The sequence below is a fragment of the Aythya fuligula genome, chromosome 7, assembly GCF_009819795.1.
Source record: "Aythya fuligula isolate bAytFul2 chromosome 7, bAytFul2.pri, whole genome shotgun sequence".
NCBI lineage: Eukaryota > Metazoa > Chordata > Aves > Anseriformes > Anatidae > Aythya > Aythya fuligula.
The window spans coordinates 21,721,967-21,741,357 of NC_045565.1; the positions used below are offsets into that span (position 1 = coordinate 21,721,967).

The 19,391-nt window shown below is 36.9% G+C and overlaps 1 protein-coding gene across 1 annotated transcript in view; it reads right to left on the reverse strand.

Annotated features, from left to right (window-relative positions):
• Nucleotides 1-2,643: 2,643 nt before the first annotated feature.
• Nucleotides 2,644-19,391, reverse strand: part of BTAF1 (B-TFIID TATA-box binding protein associated factor 1) — a 46,545-nt gene continuing 29,797 nt past the window's right edge. The window contains exons 20-38 of the mRNA XM_032191028.1: nucleotides 18,225-18,651; nucleotides 17,083-17,273; nucleotides 15,684-15,837; nucleotides 15,483-15,592; nucleotides 14,966-15,167; nucleotides 14,300-14,448; nucleotides 11,941-12,093; nucleotides 11,180-11,301; nucleotides 10,769-10,936; nucleotides 10,508-10,585; nucleotides 10,295-10,424; nucleotides 9,574-9,715; nucleotides 9,284-9,414; nucleotides 8,695-8,820; nucleotides 8,189-8,341; nucleotides 7,367-7,578; nucleotides 5,974-6,133; nucleotides 5,498-5,668; nucleotides 2,644-5,215 (exon numbers count right to left, since the gene is read on the reverse strand). Coding sequence (XP_032046919.1) covers nucleotides 5,069-5,215; nucleotides 5,498-5,668; nucleotides 5,974-6,133; nucleotides 7,367-7,578; nucleotides 8,189-8,341; nucleotides 8,695-8,820; nucleotides 9,284-9,414; nucleotides 9,574-9,715; nucleotides 10,295-10,424; nucleotides 10,508-10,585; nucleotides 10,769-10,936; nucleotides 11,180-11,301; nucleotides 11,941-12,093; nucleotides 14,300-14,448; nucleotides 14,966-15,167; nucleotides 15,483-15,592; nucleotides 15,684-15,837; nucleotides 17,083-17,273; nucleotides 18,225-18,651 — 3,126 coding nt within the window. The 3' untranslated portion in view covers nucleotides 2,644-5,068. The remainder of the gene's footprint in view (nucleotides 5,216-5,497; nucleotides 5,669-5,973; nucleotides 6,134-7,366; nucleotides 7,579-8,188; nucleotides 8,342-8,694; nucleotides 8,821-9,283; nucleotides 9,415-9,573; nucleotides 9,716-10,294; nucleotides 10,425-10,507; nucleotides 10,586-10,768; nucleotides 10,937-11,179; nucleotides 11,302-11,940; nucleotides 12,094-14,299; nucleotides 14,449-14,965; nucleotides 15,168-15,482; nucleotides 15,593-15,683; nucleotides 15,838-17,082; nucleotides 17,274-18,224; nucleotides 18,652-19,391) is intronic.

The window sequence follows — 19,391 nt, forward strand, 5'->3', positions numbered from 1 at the left end:
GAGAAGGGCTACCAAGCTGGTGAAGGGCCTGGAACTCCTGAAGGCTCCTGTGAGGAGCAGCTGAGGGAACTGGGGTTTTTAGTCTGGAGGAGACTCAGAGGAGTCCTCAGTGCTCTCTACAACTTCCTGAAAGGAAGGTGTGGAGAGCTGGGAGTCAGCCTCTTCTCACAGGTTACTAGCGATAGGACTAGAGGGAACGGCCTCAAGTTGCACCGGGGAGGTTTAGGTTGGAAATGAGAAGACATTTCTTCTCAGAAAGAGCAGTCAGGCACTGGAACAGGTTGTCTGGGGAAATGGTGGCATCACCGTCCCTGGGAATGTTCAAGGAAGGGTTGGACTTGGTGCTTAGGGATATGGTTTAGTGGGAGACAGTGGCGGTAGGGTGATGGTTGGACCAGATGATATTGGAGTTTTTTTTCCAACTGTAATGATTCTATGATTCTTAAAAATTCATTTAAGTTGTAAGTACTGGATCTATAAAATACTTCACATCGCTGTACCAATAGGTGAAGCAAAAGACTTCTAAGCGTTCAATATGCTGATGTTCACATGTGCTAGTTTATGCAGAGGCACTGCTGACTGGGTACAATTTTAACTGAGATGTCAAGTTGCAAATTTGGATCCTTTTGTGTACAAGAAGTAGAAAGTATATTTTTTAAACATTTTGTTGTGATTTTTTTTTTTTTGTGGTGGCAAGAGGAATAAAAATGTGAAAACTAACAATTTCAAGGTTCTTGTACTATGCCTTGCAAATAAATGCCCAGTTGTGTGTAATTAAATTACAGCTCTTTGTAGTAGGAGCTGGAAGTGTATGCATTTGTGGAATTCATTATAGATCATCATGCTTTTGGTGTAAAAATGAGTTTGAAGCATTCGTGCTTTGGAAGCATCTTTTTCTGACACTGAACAAGGACAGAAACAGTTCATAACTTTCTCTTCGCATAGGACCATTGTGACTGAACAGTTGTAAGTATCCAAACTGGAACAACTTATTACAGTATTTAAGCTATCAGAATGCTTATCATAATACTGAGACATTTATCTTTAGAAAATGGAAATTCTACTGAAGAGAAATTTAACAGAAAGATATTCCTAAGATTTTGATTGTTTTGTGTCAGGGTAGAGCTCTGAGGAAAATGCTCATGAAAGGATCATTTATTGGGCAAGATTTTGGTAGCAGGAGAGCCTGGGAGCTGCCCCATGCCCAAGGTGCAGCAGGTAGATATGGCTTGAAGGAGGCCCATGGAGAGCCCGTGCAGGAGTAGGCTCCAGGCCAGAGCTGCAGCCTATGGAGAAGAGCCCATGCTGGGGGCCTGAAGCCAACTAATAGAGTTTCTGACAGAAATTCAAAGGTCCTGCTACTAGGGTCACTGGAAGAATTCTGATGAATTGTTTCAATAAGAGTGTTTAGATGTAGAGAGCTGACCTTGAAGTAAATCACTGAAACAAGATTTAAGATATGAACTAATATTTAGTATAAACCATCTCCTTGCTTGATTTAAAGAAAAAAACAACTTCCAAATTTTTGATTACAAAGTGATTTATTACCAGCCAAGTCAGTTATTGCTATGGTCCATAAACTCCTGAAAACTTGCCTATTGCCAAAACTCTGTTTAACACTGATGCCTACTTGTATTTACGCTACATAATTTGCAGTTCTTAAGCGAGTTAATCAAGTCATATACATGTATTTCCATCTTGGAAGCTTTCTATCTTTCCTTACATGGGTTAAGTTGCCTTACTTCTAATTGAATTAGAACTTAGTGAGAAGTCCAGGTGGAGGCCAGTGGTGAGTGGTGACCCCCAGGGGCCTGTAGTCAGACTGGTGTTATTTAATGTCTTTTGTGACGTGGGCAGTGGCATTGAGTGTGCCCTCAGCAACTTTGTGGACAACACCAAGCTGAGTGGTGCAGTCAACATGCTGAAGATGAGGAATGCCATCCAGAGGGGCCTTGACAGACTTGAGAGGTGGGCTTATGTGAACCTTATGAAATTCAACAAGGCCAAGTGCAAGGCCCTGCACCTGGGGCAGGGCAATCCCAAACATGTTTACAGGCTGGGTAATTAGTGGATTGAGAGCAGCCCTGTGGAGAAGGACTTGACTTGGAGGTATTGGTAGATGAAAAACTGAACGTGGGCTGTCAATACATGCTTGCAGTCCAGAAAGCCAGTTGCATCCCAGGTTCCATCAAAAGAAGTGTAGCTAGCAGGCTGAGGAAGGTGATTCTCCCTTTCTATTCTGCTCTCATGAGGCCTCAACTAGAATACTACATCCAGGAGGCCTTCCCCCAACAGAAGGAGGATGTGGACCTGTTGGAGTGAGCCCAGAAGAGGGTGATGAAGATAATCAGAGGGCTGGAGCACAACTCCTATGAGGACAGGCTGAGGGAGTTGGGGTTGTTCAGCCTGGAGAAGACAAGGCTCTGGGGACACCGTATAGCAGCCTTCCAGTACCTAGAAGGGGCCTATGGAAAAGCTGGGGATGGATTCTTTGTCAGGGGGTGTAGTGGTAGGACAAGGAGTAATTACTTTAAACTGAAAGCGGGTAGATTTAGATAAGGTATTATAAGTTCTTTATTCAGAAAGTGGTGAGGTACTGGAACAGGTTGACCAGAGAAGCTATGGATGCCCCATCCCTGGCAGTGTTCAAGGCCAGGCTGGATGGGGTTGGGGTGTCCCTGGCCATGTGATGTGGAACTGGAGGGGCTTTAAGCCCAAGCCATTCTGTGTCTGACATCGTTGAAGCTTTTATTTCAGTGTTGGTGTAGTGTAGCCTTACTGAATACCCCTTTAACAGGCAGAGTGCAGTTAGAGGCATCCCAAAAGCAGACTTCTTTCTTTCATTTTATTGGAAATGAATCCAGTTTGTACATTGTGAACCCTCTGCAGTGCACACTAGAGCATGGTAAGTGATATGCTTGCTTGGAAAGCATAGATAAACTCTAATTAGCATTCAGCTAACTAAATATGTAAAAAACATTTAGTTTGTGCTCTGTTCCTGCTAGTTTCCATTTTGAAAATGTTAATTCATGGAGCACTTAAGGTCCATAAGTACATACACAATCCTGGAACAGTTTGCGTTTTCCCCTCTGTTTCTCCCCACCCCAGTTTTCCAGATGTCTTTTTAATGTCATAACCAAGAGAGCTATCACTATGAGTATTATGGTTGCATAGCAACCTCAATGTGATAAATAACTAGTGTAAAGTAGTCCTTTGCTGTATATTTCTTTTACAACAAGAACACTGCGGGAACCCAACTGTTTACTACTAAACTAACTAATAAAAGTCTTGAAGAAAAACATGCGATGTTTTATGACTAAACAAGAGTTAGCCTTATTATTTCTGGGCAATACGATGACGTTATTGTACCATGTTATCGTAAAGTACCAAGTATTCAAGCATTATAATTTCTCTGCTTATAGAAAACCAAACCCCATCCTGTTTCTCCTCCTTGGATAATTAGAGTTGAAAGCACAACAGAAATATTTTATGTATGAAGGTAGCACACTGTTAAAATAAACTAATATAATGCCATAATTTCCAAAAGCATTAAAATGCCTATTCATCTACAATGAAAAAGTCATCTGTACAGAAACAAAACCCTAAACATGCACATACACAACATACAAGTTATATATTCCTAGTTTTATTTTCATGGAATGCTAATTTAGTTACAGTATGGCAGTTCATAACTACTGAAATGTGACATTTAATTCATCTCCAATGCTGCAGAACAATTTTGATTTATATATATTGTTTTAAAACAATCTTATTTTACATAGTTGAGGTCTCTGGTGGTTTTTAAGCTCTGATGCTTAAGCACACAGCAAGCTACAAACCTTAGGTTTTATATTTATACATATAGTCTATGTATTCAGACAACTGCTGTAAGTTATCTATAATTAAATATTTATAAAAGTGCATATATTGGTACATATGCACATCTAGAAATACACTTTTGCTACTGCCTCCCTTTTATAAAAAGCTGCTTAACATACAGCCATATTATTTTCACTCACTGCTATAAGTCTCTTACTATCTTTATTACATGATTTTAACTATTCAATTCCCTCAAACTGAATGTAGGTATTTTTATGTATATGTTTTCCTAAAGAAAAAAAATCTGCCCTATTCCTGTAAGAAGCTTTAAATCATGCATCAGTTTAGTAAACAGTCATCACTTTAGCATGGATTTTAGAATCCTAGACAGTGTAAAATCTACTTCTGGAAAATGTTTGTATATTTAATTTCTTTTTAGTTACAAAAAAATATATAGGATTGAAACATACTGAATACGTGCATCTCTCAAAGTGGCTATATTCTAGCCTTATAGATAAATTAAAAAAGTACACCCCTGCTAACAGGATGCGAATAGGGCCTCAAATAGACCATTACCTGTATTTAGTATAGTTCATTACAGTAAAAAGTTCAAGTCAGCTGTTCTCTCAAGATGGTGTCAAAAGACTGAAGAGTGTATTTATAATCAATATACAAAGGTGGGTGCACATACCTAGTGCCATTCAATTACTTAATACTTTCAAGGCTTCTGGGCTTTGCCTCTGGTGATACAAGTCCTGAAATGATCTGAATGAAAGTTTAAGTTGAAACATTTTTTAATACTTCATAAAAGCAAGTTGTGTTTAAAAGAAAAATGTACACTGAACAACCTGAAGTACTCACTTGAAACAACTGTACAGAACTATTACAGATACAGAAAGAAAAAATGGTGACTTACGTCAAACAGAAGTAACGTTTGTTAATGTATGTAAAAACCTGCTTTGTTTTATTCTTCTACCAAGTAAGAATTTGCAGCCATTCAGAACAAGTAAAATTCAAACCACCTTGCAATGTTTACATTTAAAGTTCTTTTATACAGTGCAAATGTTTAAGACAGAATAACTCCCCAGTGAAACAGGTGACACTAGTCAGTGCCAGTCTTTTGAAAATTCTTTCAATAAATCTATTTACACATTAAGCTAAAGGTTCACTATATATGCTTTGAAGTTTGCTGAATATCAGCAGAAAAAATACGTGAACTAGCAGCAGTTGTATTACAAATATATGATGGTTACTTTAACGAATGCATAAAGTTTTCAAGACTGTATTCAGTATCATACTGTTCTTGATCCCATAGTTCTCCAAGGTTTTCGAGTACTGATTTCATTGATGCTTTCCCAGAAGAGGTAGAGGTATCAGCTTTTTCAGTTTTTCCATCCTTCAAAAAAAAAAAAAAAATCAATATAGAGAAGATTTTTTTCAGAAATATTTTCTGATTGTGAGCATATATTCCTAATTTTCCCTTTATAAGTAATTCGTACAAAATTATTTAAGTCTGACTGGGAACATTACACCTCCCTTACTCCTGTTTTTCAGAGAGCTAACTTCTATTCATTATTCTATTTCAGGTATTCATTTAGTTAACTTTCATATTTCAAAGCAAACCTTTTCCCTAAGCATTCTCTAGTTTTGGTAGCTATTTGTAAAAACGGCTCTTTACCTTGTCAAGAGTGAACAGATCAAGAAGCTGTTCTGTTCCCATGCTCTGTAGGCTTGCATTTTCTTGGCTGATTACTGTATTTGCAATATTCATTTTGAACTTCTGGAGACCCATAATCTTCTCCTCCAGAGTTCCCCTGGTTATCAGGCGATATACATTAACAACACGTTTCTGAAAGGGGAAAAACAAGGTAAAAAAAAAATAGTATCTTTGGTATTCAAGAAAGCATAACCTTTTTATATATTTGTCACAGATGGCCTGGAAGCAGCTTGGCTTAGATTTACCCTTCAGTAATTGTACTTTCAATTTTGACTGATGTTAGGCAAAAAGAATGAGTATGAAGCTATGTCAGTGGAAGCATTTAACTAGGTTGAAACCACCAGAGATCACTTGTGTTATAAGCTACAACCTTATCCAAATCTGAAGAAAGAAGGGTTCAGTAAGAGAAAATGTATGGGAAATTATGAGTTGTTTACCTGCCCAATTCGGTGTGCACGGTCCATGGCTTGCAGGTCTCTCATTGGGTTCCAGTCATGTTCCACAAACACTACTGTATCTGCCCCTGTCAAGTTAAGTCCCAATCCACCAACATGAGTGGTGAGCAACAGAACATCAATAGATGGGTCATTATTAAACCTGTATATAAAAAATAATAAAGTTAAGCATGGTATAATTAATTAATTACATAATGGAATCACAAACCTCAACTGCTTAAGGTTCCTTTGTATTCAGTGGTAGCTGATCTAATACTGAGTAAGAAGTACAAAAATATTAAGTAGCTGATTACTAATTAAATTCTAAATAAAAAAAGCTGACAGGTTTAGTGGTCAAAAACAACAAAAGTTATAATCTGAACAAGAGAAGTACTATGATATTTCTGGCATTATTTTGTTCCAACCCATCGTCGCCATCTCCCCCACCTTCTCAGACACTTGAGTGTTCTCATTTCTTCTGGCAGCACACTCAGATTTTTCTCTAATTTTTACTACAGTAAAAGTTAAGCTTCTAAGGATCCAAGCATATGCTTCAAGAGCCATGGTAAGCATGTAGTAGAAAATAGCTCTAATGTTCCCATATACCAAGTCTCTTAGGGTTCTTCCTCCAGCAAGGAGTAGATTATCTTACAGTTAAGATCCTCTGGTTTAACCAAGGTTTACAGAGACAAAAAAGGTCTCCAAGAGCAAAAGACTGTAAAAACGAAACTGATCATTTCCAGGATCAGCATGACATACACAAAGGATAACACAGAACACCGAGGTGCTTCACAAGTTAATGCATTTGTTTTTAATATAAACCTCTTCATATACCACTTGTCACAAGTATACCCACATACTCCTGTTTTGCCTTCAATTTGGTTATGTCTTTACTACTGAAGTAATAGAGGAAGAGCAGATAGAATCATTAAGGTTGGGAAAGACCTCCAAGATCATCTCGTCCAACCGTTCCCCAACCACCATTACCCAGTAAACCACGTCCCTAAACCACATCTTCACTATACACATTAACTGAATGGAAGTTTTGGGGAAAAATTTCAGTTAATGTGCATAGTGAAGATGTGTTTTAATTCTTTACCAGATTCAACTTCAAGATTTGTTTTTAAAAGTCATCCAAAATAGGCAATACTTCAGTTGTGTTGCAGTCTCTTGCTATTAACATAAGCTTTCACTTGTGGAAGTGCTGTATTTATTTATTTATTAAGTAAATTAGGCAGTGATGACCTGACAGTACAATACAAAATCAGTCACAGGCATGCTAAACTTCAGTATTTCTATATATAGAAAAGGTCCCACGAGCAAGAACAGCTTTGTTCCACAAACAATATAACTCATTGCAATTGTCTTTCTATTGGTCATGAACACACATGCTTACCGTGAAACAATGGAATGCCTCTGGCCAGCAGGTATGCTACCATCTAGTCGTAAATAAGTAACTGAAGGTAACTGAGGTCTGAGAAGGTCATGCTCCACTATATCCAGCATGCTCTTAAGTTGACAGAAGATAAGTATTCTGTGCTGGGCCACAACAGCTTCTGTACCACTCTCTGAAGATCCACCATTCCCCAAACCACAGTCTAGCAGCAGCTTTAAGTAAAAGAGCATTAAATTAAGGTATGTCAAAGTGACAGTAAATCCCATGTAAATATTGCCATGGATGGACTACCAAAAGTAAAAGAAACCCAGTCAATGACAGAAAGAAGTCTGTAAATGATAGCCACTCAAATGACATAGGGGACAGTTGGACTGTGGAGTCAGACTATGATAAATTTTCAAGAGTTGTCAGAATATAAATTCTACTGTAAATAAAACAAAATGAAGAAAATTAAAGTCTTTAACATCATCTAATTTTGTCAAGTTAATAGTCTCCTGTATAGTAAATAGGAGAAAAATGTTACTCCTTGCTCTCACATTGCAGAAAGAAGCAGAATAAAAGTATGGCTTCTGACAAGGCAGCAAATATTATGTAAACCTCATTGCTTTGAAACAAGTTTGCCCTTTCTGTTCTACCTCTCATTTCAAGTTTCCATGGCTAAACAGCAAAATAGTGCATAAACCTTAAAGGAAATCCTTGTACTTTATTTCATCTGCTACTTAACTCATGTTTTTAACCAGTTTTCAATTTGGTGGAATCTTAAAACAGCAAGCTGTAACATCAATAGAGACATACTAAGGCACAATGTAGAAGTCTACTTACTTGTTTTAAAGCAGACAACTTAGGTGCATGTTGGATATCTCGAAGGGATGAATTATGAGCTGCAAGTTGATCTGTAATTCTTTTATATTCTGGATGCTGGGTTGTTAGCACTAGTGCTGGATGGTTGCATAGCTTTCGTAAATATTGCAATGCCTTTGATTATTAAAGGAATAATAAGAAACTGTTAGCAACAGTATAATTACAGGTAAGTATTGAAGCTACTTGGCCACATTCCACAAGTTAGACTTTAAGGTATATTTTCATTCAATTGCAGTCACACCTTTAGATTAAGAAAACCTGTTAAGACATTAATACATAATTTAAGCATAATAGCTATATATCACTATTGAGGCAAACTAATCCAAAATTATAAAATATTTTTCTTAGACTGTATGGCCACAGTTGTTTAAGTTAACTATTATCATTATCAGTTTCAGTTAAACACAGAAATATAATTACCATGAATAAGTGAACGAGTTAGTCACAAATATTCAAGTAAAATGTACCTGAAATACATGGCCTGTAGCCTTAAGCTTTGGTTTTTCAGTTTCTTCACTCATTGAAATTGAAGAAACTGTTTCATCAATATCACATTTGGCACGGGACTTGGCAAAGTCTTCGTAAAGCTGAACCTGTAAACCAGACCCCAGACAGAAGAATAAGTATGCATTTCCCCCTCCCCAAGAGAAATAAGATGAACAGTCATTTTTCAAATTTAATTTCAAGTTCAGGTAATGAATTTGCAGAAAACCAGAAGGCTAGTTAATGTTTATATGCAAAGCAAGATCAACAGTGTAATCACTTATAAGTTAGTTTCTTTCAACTTGGAAGGTATTTGTGAAGAAACTCTACAGATGCCTGTAAATTGTTCTTGTAGAATTAGACAGAAATTAAGTTAAAGAAATACTCTACTGGACAGAACATAGTTTTCAGCACGTGCTACTAGAAAAATGTCTTAGTATTGTAGCACAAGAGAAATGTCAGACGCGGTATCCAATTGACACAGGAATACAGAAGTGCAAGCAGTTCCCTTCTGGTCTTGTATCTGTGCTAAAAAAAAAAAGTGCTAGGCTTCCAACCACTTTTTAAACATACCTGTAAAGGACTGAGAATACAGTAATAATCTTGAATAATTTTGGGTGGAAGATCTTGCAGAACATCCTCTTTCATTCTCCTTAGCAGGAATGGCAGAACTTGGCGGTGCAGTGCTTCCATTGCAAGAACCCCTAAGTGAAGGAAACAGCAGCAGTAAGCATTGTAGAAAATACTTCCAAACATTCAGCACTAAATAAACCCTTTTGTTGAAACTGGCTACACTTTCTCTTTTTGTTAGCAGTTCTCATTTACAAATACAAGAAAACCAGGATTTAATATTTGATCCTTACCAGCCTCTTGTTCGCGACTGGAGCTTCGGGCATCTCTACTTGCCAATATTGGTTTGCCATAACGAGCTGCAAATTGGCGTTCAGTACCCAAAAATCCTGGCATAAGGAAGTCAAACAATGACCACAACTCTAAGACGTTGTTCTGAACATAAAAGAAACATTTGTTAAATTATTTTCAAACGTAATGAATTGTTCCAAATTATCAGGAACATTTCAATAAATATTTAACACTGCTAGAAGATTACAAATGTAACATCTCAACACAATTCTGAACTGCTTAAAACCTGGGGTATTTTTCATCAGCTCAAATCACACACTCTTTAACACCTAAATGGAATTTCTACTGTGTCTGATGTCTTAAGCCACACCCTGAATTCTTCTGGGCAACAAAACCCTCCTGGGTTGCCAGTGGTCTTAATCCTGGATGAGACAGATTCTCCAGAGACAAATCGTGCCTAGTACTTAAAAAGTGGTAGTCTTGTCGCAAACAATACCATGGATCCTGCACCCATTCACCCCAGTATATGGGCATACTGGGAAAGGAAGAAGATTGAGTTTCAAGCAGTTAGTAATTAAAAGCTTATTTTACAATGTTTACTTGGAACTGGACAACTCTGATCAGCAGCACAATAAAAAAATGCAAAATAGAGCCTCTTTCTTGTTCCTAACTCCCTAGCTTTCTTGTTCACCCAGCTCTGTAGAAAAAAAGGATAGCAGTTACCTGGATTGGTGTCCCAGAAAGAATTATCCTGTAATTGGCTGTCAGCTGTTTTACTGCTTTTGATAGTTTTGTTTTTCCATTTTTTATTACATGGCCTTCATCAAGAATGCAGTAATTAAACTTAATATTTCTAGAAAATAAGAACATAGACTTAAGTAGCATAGATTAAAGTTTTAATCTATTGAAAACCTCAGAAAACCAACCAATTCTTACCTGAAGAAATCAATGTCGTTTCTCACAACATCGTATGAAGCTACTATGAGATTGTGTCTTTTCACCTGGTGTTGCAATCTTAACAAAAAAGAGAAAGTCATAACTGAAGTGTTCCTTACATACATCTTATACTGCAGCCTTTAAAAGTATTGTCACAAGTTGTACTATGTCCACAAACTATGCTTCAGTTGTAAAGTGAATTACAAAACTGTGATATTTTACTCTGCCTAAGTCATAACTGCAAAGTGCAAAATACCTTACCTTGCTCTTTCAGTAGGAGGTCCTGTATAGTGCAAAGGATTAAGATATTCCTTGGAGCAAAACTTTCCCACTTCATCCACCCAGTGTCCCGTGAGTGTAGGAGGACACACCACCAAGGAAGGAAGAGGAACACTGTCCACCAGTTTTGTTCTTGCATATTCTTGAGCCCTTTAAGAATATCAAAACCAAAGCATGTGTTTGTTTTGGTGTTTGTTTTCTGTAGTTGTCTTTGGGGTGGTGGTCACAAAACAGCTGAGGCTGGAAGGGACCTCCAGAGGTCATCTGCTCCAATCCCCCTGCTCAAAGCGGGCCACCTACACCTGTTTGCCCAGGACCATGTCCAGAATCATAACCATAGATAAAACCTGCTGCTGTTGAAATCCTTAAGATAGAACATTAATTTAAGCTTACCTGAGGCAATGATCCCCTGCTAGAATACAAATGGACTGTAAAGTTTTTCCTAAGCCCATATCATCACAAAGAATTCCATGAAGTTTGTATTTATTGAGAAACGCCAACCAGTTAACTCCATCCTGAAATCAGAAAACAAAGAAGTGACTCAGAATTAAAAAATAACTCTTTTGGCTAGCTGAACTTCACTTCAAACATCAGCGTGTTCTATCTTCTGTTACTGCCAAGTTATGAGTCATTTCCCTACCCTACATCCTTCATATATAAATACAAACTCCCAAAGTACAACTGGGTGTTGCACCAGAGTCTGTAAGTTCCAAAAAACAAAACAAAAACAACAACAACCACCACAACCAAGGATCCTCATAGATGCATATGCTACATCCCATTCACTCAAATCAGAGAATAAAGGTAGAAACATAAAAGGCCAAACAGAACAAGGAGGCCTGGCGTTGCAGTGGTGAGCTACCACAGGCAACCCAAGTAAGGCAGAGCCCATTGGCCATTCCTTGAGAAAAATTAAGAGAATCAAAAGGGGAAACAAATAATTGAAGAAATAAAATTGAATGCGTTTCTTATGTTGGTCTTCCTTACCCAAGAGTCTAATATGCACATTGTTCAGATGATAAAGAACAAACAAAACTGACAAAAACAACGCACATCGCCGAGCAAAACACCCAACGCCCAAATGACTCCTACCCTTCCATAAAATCCCATCAGATCAGAACTTACTACTTTAAAATATAAATATAAGCTGTTACCTGCTGGTATTTTCTGAGCTCTGCTTTGATTGGTACTGGAATTTTATAATTTTCCAGTTTTTTTCCATCCAGTAATTGTTCCAGAAAGTGGCGTTCCTTAGCTTTCATTCGTATTAATTCTTCAGACATGTTTGGTGGATCTGGTATACCAGCCTAAAATAGTTTTTTTAAAGCAGCAATGTTAGGGCTACAATACTTAATTCTCACATAGATAAGAAATAAAACCTCATCCAAGCTTAGATATTTTAAATAGGTAGCAAAGATATGCAATCTTCTTAACTGTATAAATCCATATTCTGTGCTATACCTGTTTGATTCCTTGCAGATCAACTCATCCAGAGTTGTATGATGCACAGCACAAATTGTGCTCCAATGGGCACGATGAAAAGCTTATATAAACTTGCGAAGAAGAGGGGAAATCCTGGTCATGTTTGTAAGACTTTACAATGGCTGAGCTATTGTTCCTCTAACCAGGCAGTTTCTCTGGCTGGAGAATCTTTTGACACCTACTTCTTAGCCACAAGCTACCATCCAAAGTTAGATGGATTTCTCCTACAGATCTTAGTGGGATTATATTTACACGCTGAAGTCTGTAGGACAAATTCAAACAAATGAAAACAACAAAGAAAAAAGAAAGTTTAATCCCCCCCAGCTTCGTAGCGGCAGACCATGACTTCCTAGGTATTTCCCATACCAGGCCAGAAGCCCAAAGAAAGTATCCGTGGATAGCAAGTATGCTCAACAGACATTCTTTCTTGTTAATAATACAGTAGCAAAAGAGGCATTGATGTGTTCATCAGCACATCTCTAATCCCAGTTTCCTGGGCTACCTCCACTTTGAGGAATGTGAAATTTGAAAACTCAAGTTACTATTGCTTAGGGAGAGCTCCTGGCTGAGAAGAATACCTCAGGTCTGTCAAGTAATTCCACCATATGTGTGTTTAATAAAGGAAGAGGGAACTAACCCAGATTACGTACGCTGTAAGTGTTCTAGTAAGGTATTTAAGTACATACACACAGACAACAGCCTACTTCTTTAAGTGCTCCTCCTACCCTCCCTTTTAAAAGAATTATGTCTTAAGTGCGAGTCTCATGCCAGTTAATTTGGTTCAAATATATTTTAAGATGAATGATTTATATAATAATCCTTCTCTCAGTCAGATATAAAAATGTTTCTGGTGCAACAGAATGAACAATGAAATTGAGAATAAAAATACAGAAAACTGAGCATAGGTAAGTTCTCAATTCATTTATTGCAAATTCTTTTCTATTCTTCTCAATTAGAAATGAATATGACAATACAAATTATAAACTCCCAATTATATTCAGACGTGTAGTACCTTTACTTATCCATTATCTGAAATAAGGTCTTGCATTTCTAAAAACAAAGTTTTTAACTATGGAGAAAAAACATGAACTATCATACATACGTATGTAAGCAGATAATAAAACAAGCATTCTACACTTCGAAGAGATGCTCAGTAAAGAGTGCTAAAATAGCTTTAAAAAAATGCAAGCTATGTATCCCATAGGACTGTATTTAGAAAATGTATGAAGAAAAGCACTAGTGTGAATGGCACTGGAACAAACAGCAGCATGCCAGTCAGATTGTTCACCTTGACAGTTGCTTTTGCTGTTCTCACTTTCAACTTAAACATTTTAGTTTAAGCATACGGAAAGTGCTTCATTTAAGGCAGGTCGCTAATTATCAGATTCTAAGGTTCTATTACACTACATTAAAAATCAAGATAGTAACAGATACTAAATCAAGTAAACTGGCTTTTTTTTTTCTTTCCAGTTTAAAACATGCAAATGAATTCTGAACCGTCTTCTGTTACCATCTGGTGGTGAAAATAAGTTACTTGGAAGACTTAAAGTCTTTGAAGTGCAGTATTAAAAAGCGTCTGATGTATGCATCTTGTAGGAAGAGTGAAAAACAGAAACAGATCTGTACTGATTAAACACCACTGGATCATATATTTCACGTTCTACCAAAAGCTGTGGGTTGTGGCTTTTGATTTTAAAAGAGGTAGAATAAGTACCTGTACTCATCTCCAGACTATTTCTACCATTGCTGTTTATTTACTCTGTTTAAATCAGAGTATCGGTTTGTATGTGTTTCTTGACAATGAACAACAAACATACCTTTTTATTTTAACATTAATTTAGAAAATTGTTCATAAAGGGTCCAGTTTTACTTATTTTACATTATAAAGAATACATTGTCAGTTACTTGATATGGACTGAAAGTGTATAGAGACAACTTTTACTCAGCATGTAACAAACCAGAAACTTGGGCTGGTAGAAAAGTGGAGACAAAACAGTTCACATATTCCATATACTTAAAACTTCAGCTTACCTCAAGAGGCATTAGTCTAATTAGTGTTGCAAAGCACTGAGTAGCCATGAAACGTACGCTGTCCGTCTGATCACTCATTCTACCCAGAACTGGAACCACCAGAAGAACGATGTATGGAACAATACCTACATCCAGCTGTTCCATTACACCTGGATCAGCTATTAAGGAATAGTTTCTACCAGTTCAGGATTGTCTGACATCATTACATAACTGGCAGATTTCACTCACAATAGGTGCAAGTCATTAATACATTACTTTAGAGAAACAAGATTTGTTTGAACTTGATTGGAACAAAGAAATGAAAAAATAAAATTGTCTGATCTACCCCAGTTAGATTTAGTAGAATTCCACTACTAACCTCAGTGCACCTTGATGGCACAAAATATTGACGTTACTGTTTTTCAGTTTTATTCATTCTTTAGCTTGTTCTCAGAGGGTAACATGGAAAATAAATACTGAATTGTCTCCAGTAAAACTTCACTTTTTTTTTTTTTTCCACATCAATAAGAAAAGCAACGGAAATAAGTTTCTTATATTTGTTGTCTACAGGAGGAAGACATTTTACCTCAATTCCTCTTCCCATTATTTTTAGACAACAGCTTTTGCTCCCCACATTATACAAATGAAAAGAGTCTTTTGCATTTTTGAATACTCAAGCAAGGATACATGCAAGTGCTTCAATTGCACCTTCTTGTTTGGTGTTGTCATCTATTGCTCCCAGCCACGGTAGAACTTGCTCTAGAAAGATATTCATTGTTTCCATGGTAGCTATTTTGCTCATAACACCTACACAACGAGCAGCCATGTGTCTCACTGCAGTGCTGGGATGTTGAAGGCACATGTAAAGATGAGGCAAGTGCTGAATTAACTGAATAGAAGGTGGGGGAAAAAAAAAGAAGTTAGCATGAGCTATTAGCAAATTACTAAATTATTCTGAAGTAAACAGTTTCTTTAAATCACTGTTGCTTCCCAAAGAATGGTTAAGATGGCTCCTTCACATGATCTAATTTTCAGAACTGAAAAATTCTTTCAGAAGAGAAGTTGAATTTAAATCCAGCTTGCAAGTTTGTCCTAGACTGGCCCCATTTAAGTTTAGGCAAAATGAAGGACACGAAGGCCTAAAACAGTGGCAATGAACAGACTAAACTGCTTCATTCAAAAAGCTGCTTTGGAATACGATTACCAGAGGATGAAGCTGAACATCCATTGAAGCTGCTGTTGTTTCAAAAACCTGTAAAGAGTTTACTAGCTCCTGGGCAGGTGCATCTCCTTTTTCCAGCAAGGACTTTCGGTCTGTTAAAAAACAGAAAAGGTGTTCAGTTTCAGATTAACATGCTGTCTCCATCCTAGGTAGTCCCTCAGCTTAAATCAAAAGTATAGTTACCAAAATTGTTTATGTGAATGTTGTTCCTTAATGAGCCAACCATAGCATCCCAGAGATGTGGCAATCCCGTTGCCATTTCAGCACCAAAATGTTTAGCTATAGTAGATAAGGCAAACTCAGCTCCTCTTCTCTGAACAACATATGGTTTCTGAGCCTAGAATTAAACAATTCAGTAAATTAGTGAGGACAGATTCACTTAAGAATGAAGTCCATTTTTTTGGTTTGCTTCAAAGAAGCTTCATTTTCTAAACAAACTTAGAAGATGATGAAAATTAAGTTTGCTCATTTGGTAAGAGTGCTTACATAGGAGCGTTGTCAGGTTATTAACATAAGGTCAAACTCAGAAGCATTGTTTTTGCATTCAGAAGTTATACAGACACTTGCTACACAGGCCCTAAACTGTAAGACTATTTTATTATTTATGGTTAAAAAAGACAAAACAACAACAAAACAAACAAAGCAAAAATATCATTCTACACACAACCACGCTATTGATTTTTCTGGATGATAATTATTTTCAAGGAAGCTCCCATTGTTACACAGGCATTTGATTTTGATAGTGGGAATTTATAACATGCAAGTTGATATTTTTCTTCACTTTTTTTTTAATGCAGGTAAAATGAATGTCTTTTATACCAGATTAAGTTTTATACATTTGGGCATGTGGCTCTTGCTGACACAAACCCATTTCATCTCTAAGCCTTCCAACTGGTTCCAGTTCCAGAACTTCAGATATTGCCAATATGGAGGACACCAAGAACAGCAACACATTAGCTAAACTTTCCAAAGCAATATTGGATGTGTTATTAACTCCTTCTCCCGATCCCACCCTCTTCAGAGTTGAAATTGGTATAAATCTCCTTAATAATTAAGAATAAAATCCACAATGGTGTTCAGTAATCATAGTTATGATTAGGATCACGTTAGATCATTTGTAGTTTTCTATGAATAAAACAGCTACAGAAAAAGGTTTAACACATCAGGTATGGAGGTCAGATGTACATCCTAACTCTAGTTGAATTTGAAGTAGTTTTTAATGCTTCTGAGTTTCCACTACGCATCACGATGACCAAAATTTAATGTGGGTATCAGGATGCAATCACAGCATTGGGGAAATCCATTGCGATAATCATAGTATAAATCCATACAAATGGATTTTCACAGAGAAACTCGTATAGTGTACTAAATGTAAAATATTTCAGAAGTATTAATTTGCTTAATGACACACATCATAAAGTAATACATACTGATTGCATCACAGAATTATTCATCAACATTACATTCTCTCAGGGAAAGATCCTGGACAATCTTTTTGTAATGCTATTGACTTCACTGAATTCAAACTAATAAAGGGGAGGGGTGGACATGCAAGTTGAAAATGCAAGTCTTTGGACTTCACCTCGTCAAGTTCTGTAGGAATGCTTCCACTACTGCTGGTGGGGAGGTCTGCAATTGGCGCTTTTGGAGCTTTTGGAGTAGGGCCTCGTCGACTTGTGATGGCAAAAGCAGCTTTCTGGTGTCTGTACAGTGTAATTATTCCCCTGTGCTTAGTAACTGTATGATGCATCCCATCTTTGTCGGAGTTGGGCCCTACAACAGAAGACAGAATAGCTGACAACAATTTAAGCTGTGGTTTAAAAAGTAGGTGGAAGCGATAGCCACCTACAAATCATCTGCAGATCTCAGCATGCTTTGAAAAAGATGGATAAGCATCATCATCCTCAGGGACAGAAAAATAACAAGTACAGAGTAGAATTACTCTGTTAAGAGCATATTAAAGACTTGACAAGGAAATTTGTGTGCAAACTGCCAGATGAATTCTTGCTCATCAAGAAACAGAGTAAGACTTCAGTCAAATAAGAAACCTTTGCACAAGTTTTTAAATATACTGATGCCATCAGTATCTTTTGGTTTGTTGATGTTTCTATTTAATTGGTTTAATTTTCAATCAGATATCAATGTATTACTCCTCTGAGATGAAGATGTATATGTTATGAAAAAAATAAAATGTATAATGGTAAAACCTTAAAGTTAGTTAAAAAAACATTGTATTTTTAATGGTTTTAATTTGCATTGTTCAATTAATCCGTACATTTTTGGCAATGAACTGTCATCTAAAGAAAGCCCATGTCCGTAGTATGTGCAGGATTTTTTGTCCATTTCAAACACTCATCTTTCTACTAGACTACAGAACATAACACAAGTCAGATTTTTTTTTCCTACTGACAAGATACTCTCTGGTTCCATGGTGATGCAGTTTCAATGAAAAGCTTCGTATCGCAGGTAAATGAAGTTGATGATGATAGGTGAACAACAGTAAATAACAAAGTCAGAACTAGTCTTTTATACACAGTTTATGAAAAATACATACAGCATTAACCTATACACTCTGTGCAACTGCAAGATACCTGAATGAAGTAATTACTAATAAATGAAGACTTAGTTGCTAGCATTTTAAAAACACTGAAAGCATGACTCACTCATTTTTAACAGTTCAGAGACAAGCATGGGCATATTGTTAAGATCTCAGCAGTATCATACCTTTTGAATTTTCATGGCTACTCTGAGGCTGTGCAGGACACGCTGCCAGTGGGGTAAGATGTGGATCCACACAGAGGGAGTTGCAGAGATTTTTTATAATCTTTGAGTTGGGACAAGGAGACCTCGTTGTACACTGCTGAAGTAACTTTGCTATGCATGAAGCCACATAGTTCTGTACTAATGTATTCTCCTCTTTTTTGATAGCTTCCATTAAAGGTTTTATAACAGGATTTAATTTTTCTGGAAGTTGCTGCAAGTTTACAACTGCACATGCAGCAAAAGTGTGGACTCGCAGATGCAGCACTTGCCACTCTTGATTTGTTTCTGTAACAGTCATTTGGACTTGTTGTCTTTTACTGTCCAACTGTTGTAGAAGTTTAGGATTCAAAGGAAAGGATGACGTCACTTCATTGAAAACAGAAGTAACCTAATAAAGAGGAAGAAAAAGTTACAAATCTGTTTCGTTATAAAATGGGATAATCTCTAAACACCATAGTTTTCATGGTAGAAGAGTCATTTCAACAGGTGTTTTCATCTCAAATTTTCCAGCAAATAACAGGAAATGCTCCAAAATTTAGTTTCTGGAATCTTGAACTTCCAATTCAAGGGAAAAAAGTAGACATATTAAAAACATTTTAATTCTGGATTGTGAAAGCTAGAAGAGGTTTAGATACTTCCCAAAATGTATCCTATACCCACCAGATCTATCCAGATATTTTGGTTTATCAATAAGAAAAAGATAGAGTGATGAGGAACATGCTATGAATACAATAGGCCAGAAAGGATGTGTAAGGTTCTGTGCATGCAGAAGTTATTTCTAAGCTGATTTTCCTTTGAGGCAAGACAGGCTGGGATAAAATCTAAGGAAAAAGTCAACAGAGTACAGCAGTTGCAGGACTTGCCTTATTTCCCCTCCTCCCTCCAGCTGCATGACTATTGTTGCTTAAATTTGTCACAGGAAATGGATCACAAGCACTGTGAAGTCATGGAAACACTGAGCTTATTCTACTGATAGGACAGCTGGACTCTAAAGTACATGAAATATGGCAGCTTTTGAGGGCTAGTCTAAGAGTTGTTTGTTTGTTGTTTGTTTTTTTAATTGCCTTTTAAATGTTTGGGTCAAGATTTTTTTTTTTTTTTAAACTATGAAGCAGTATGAACCCAATA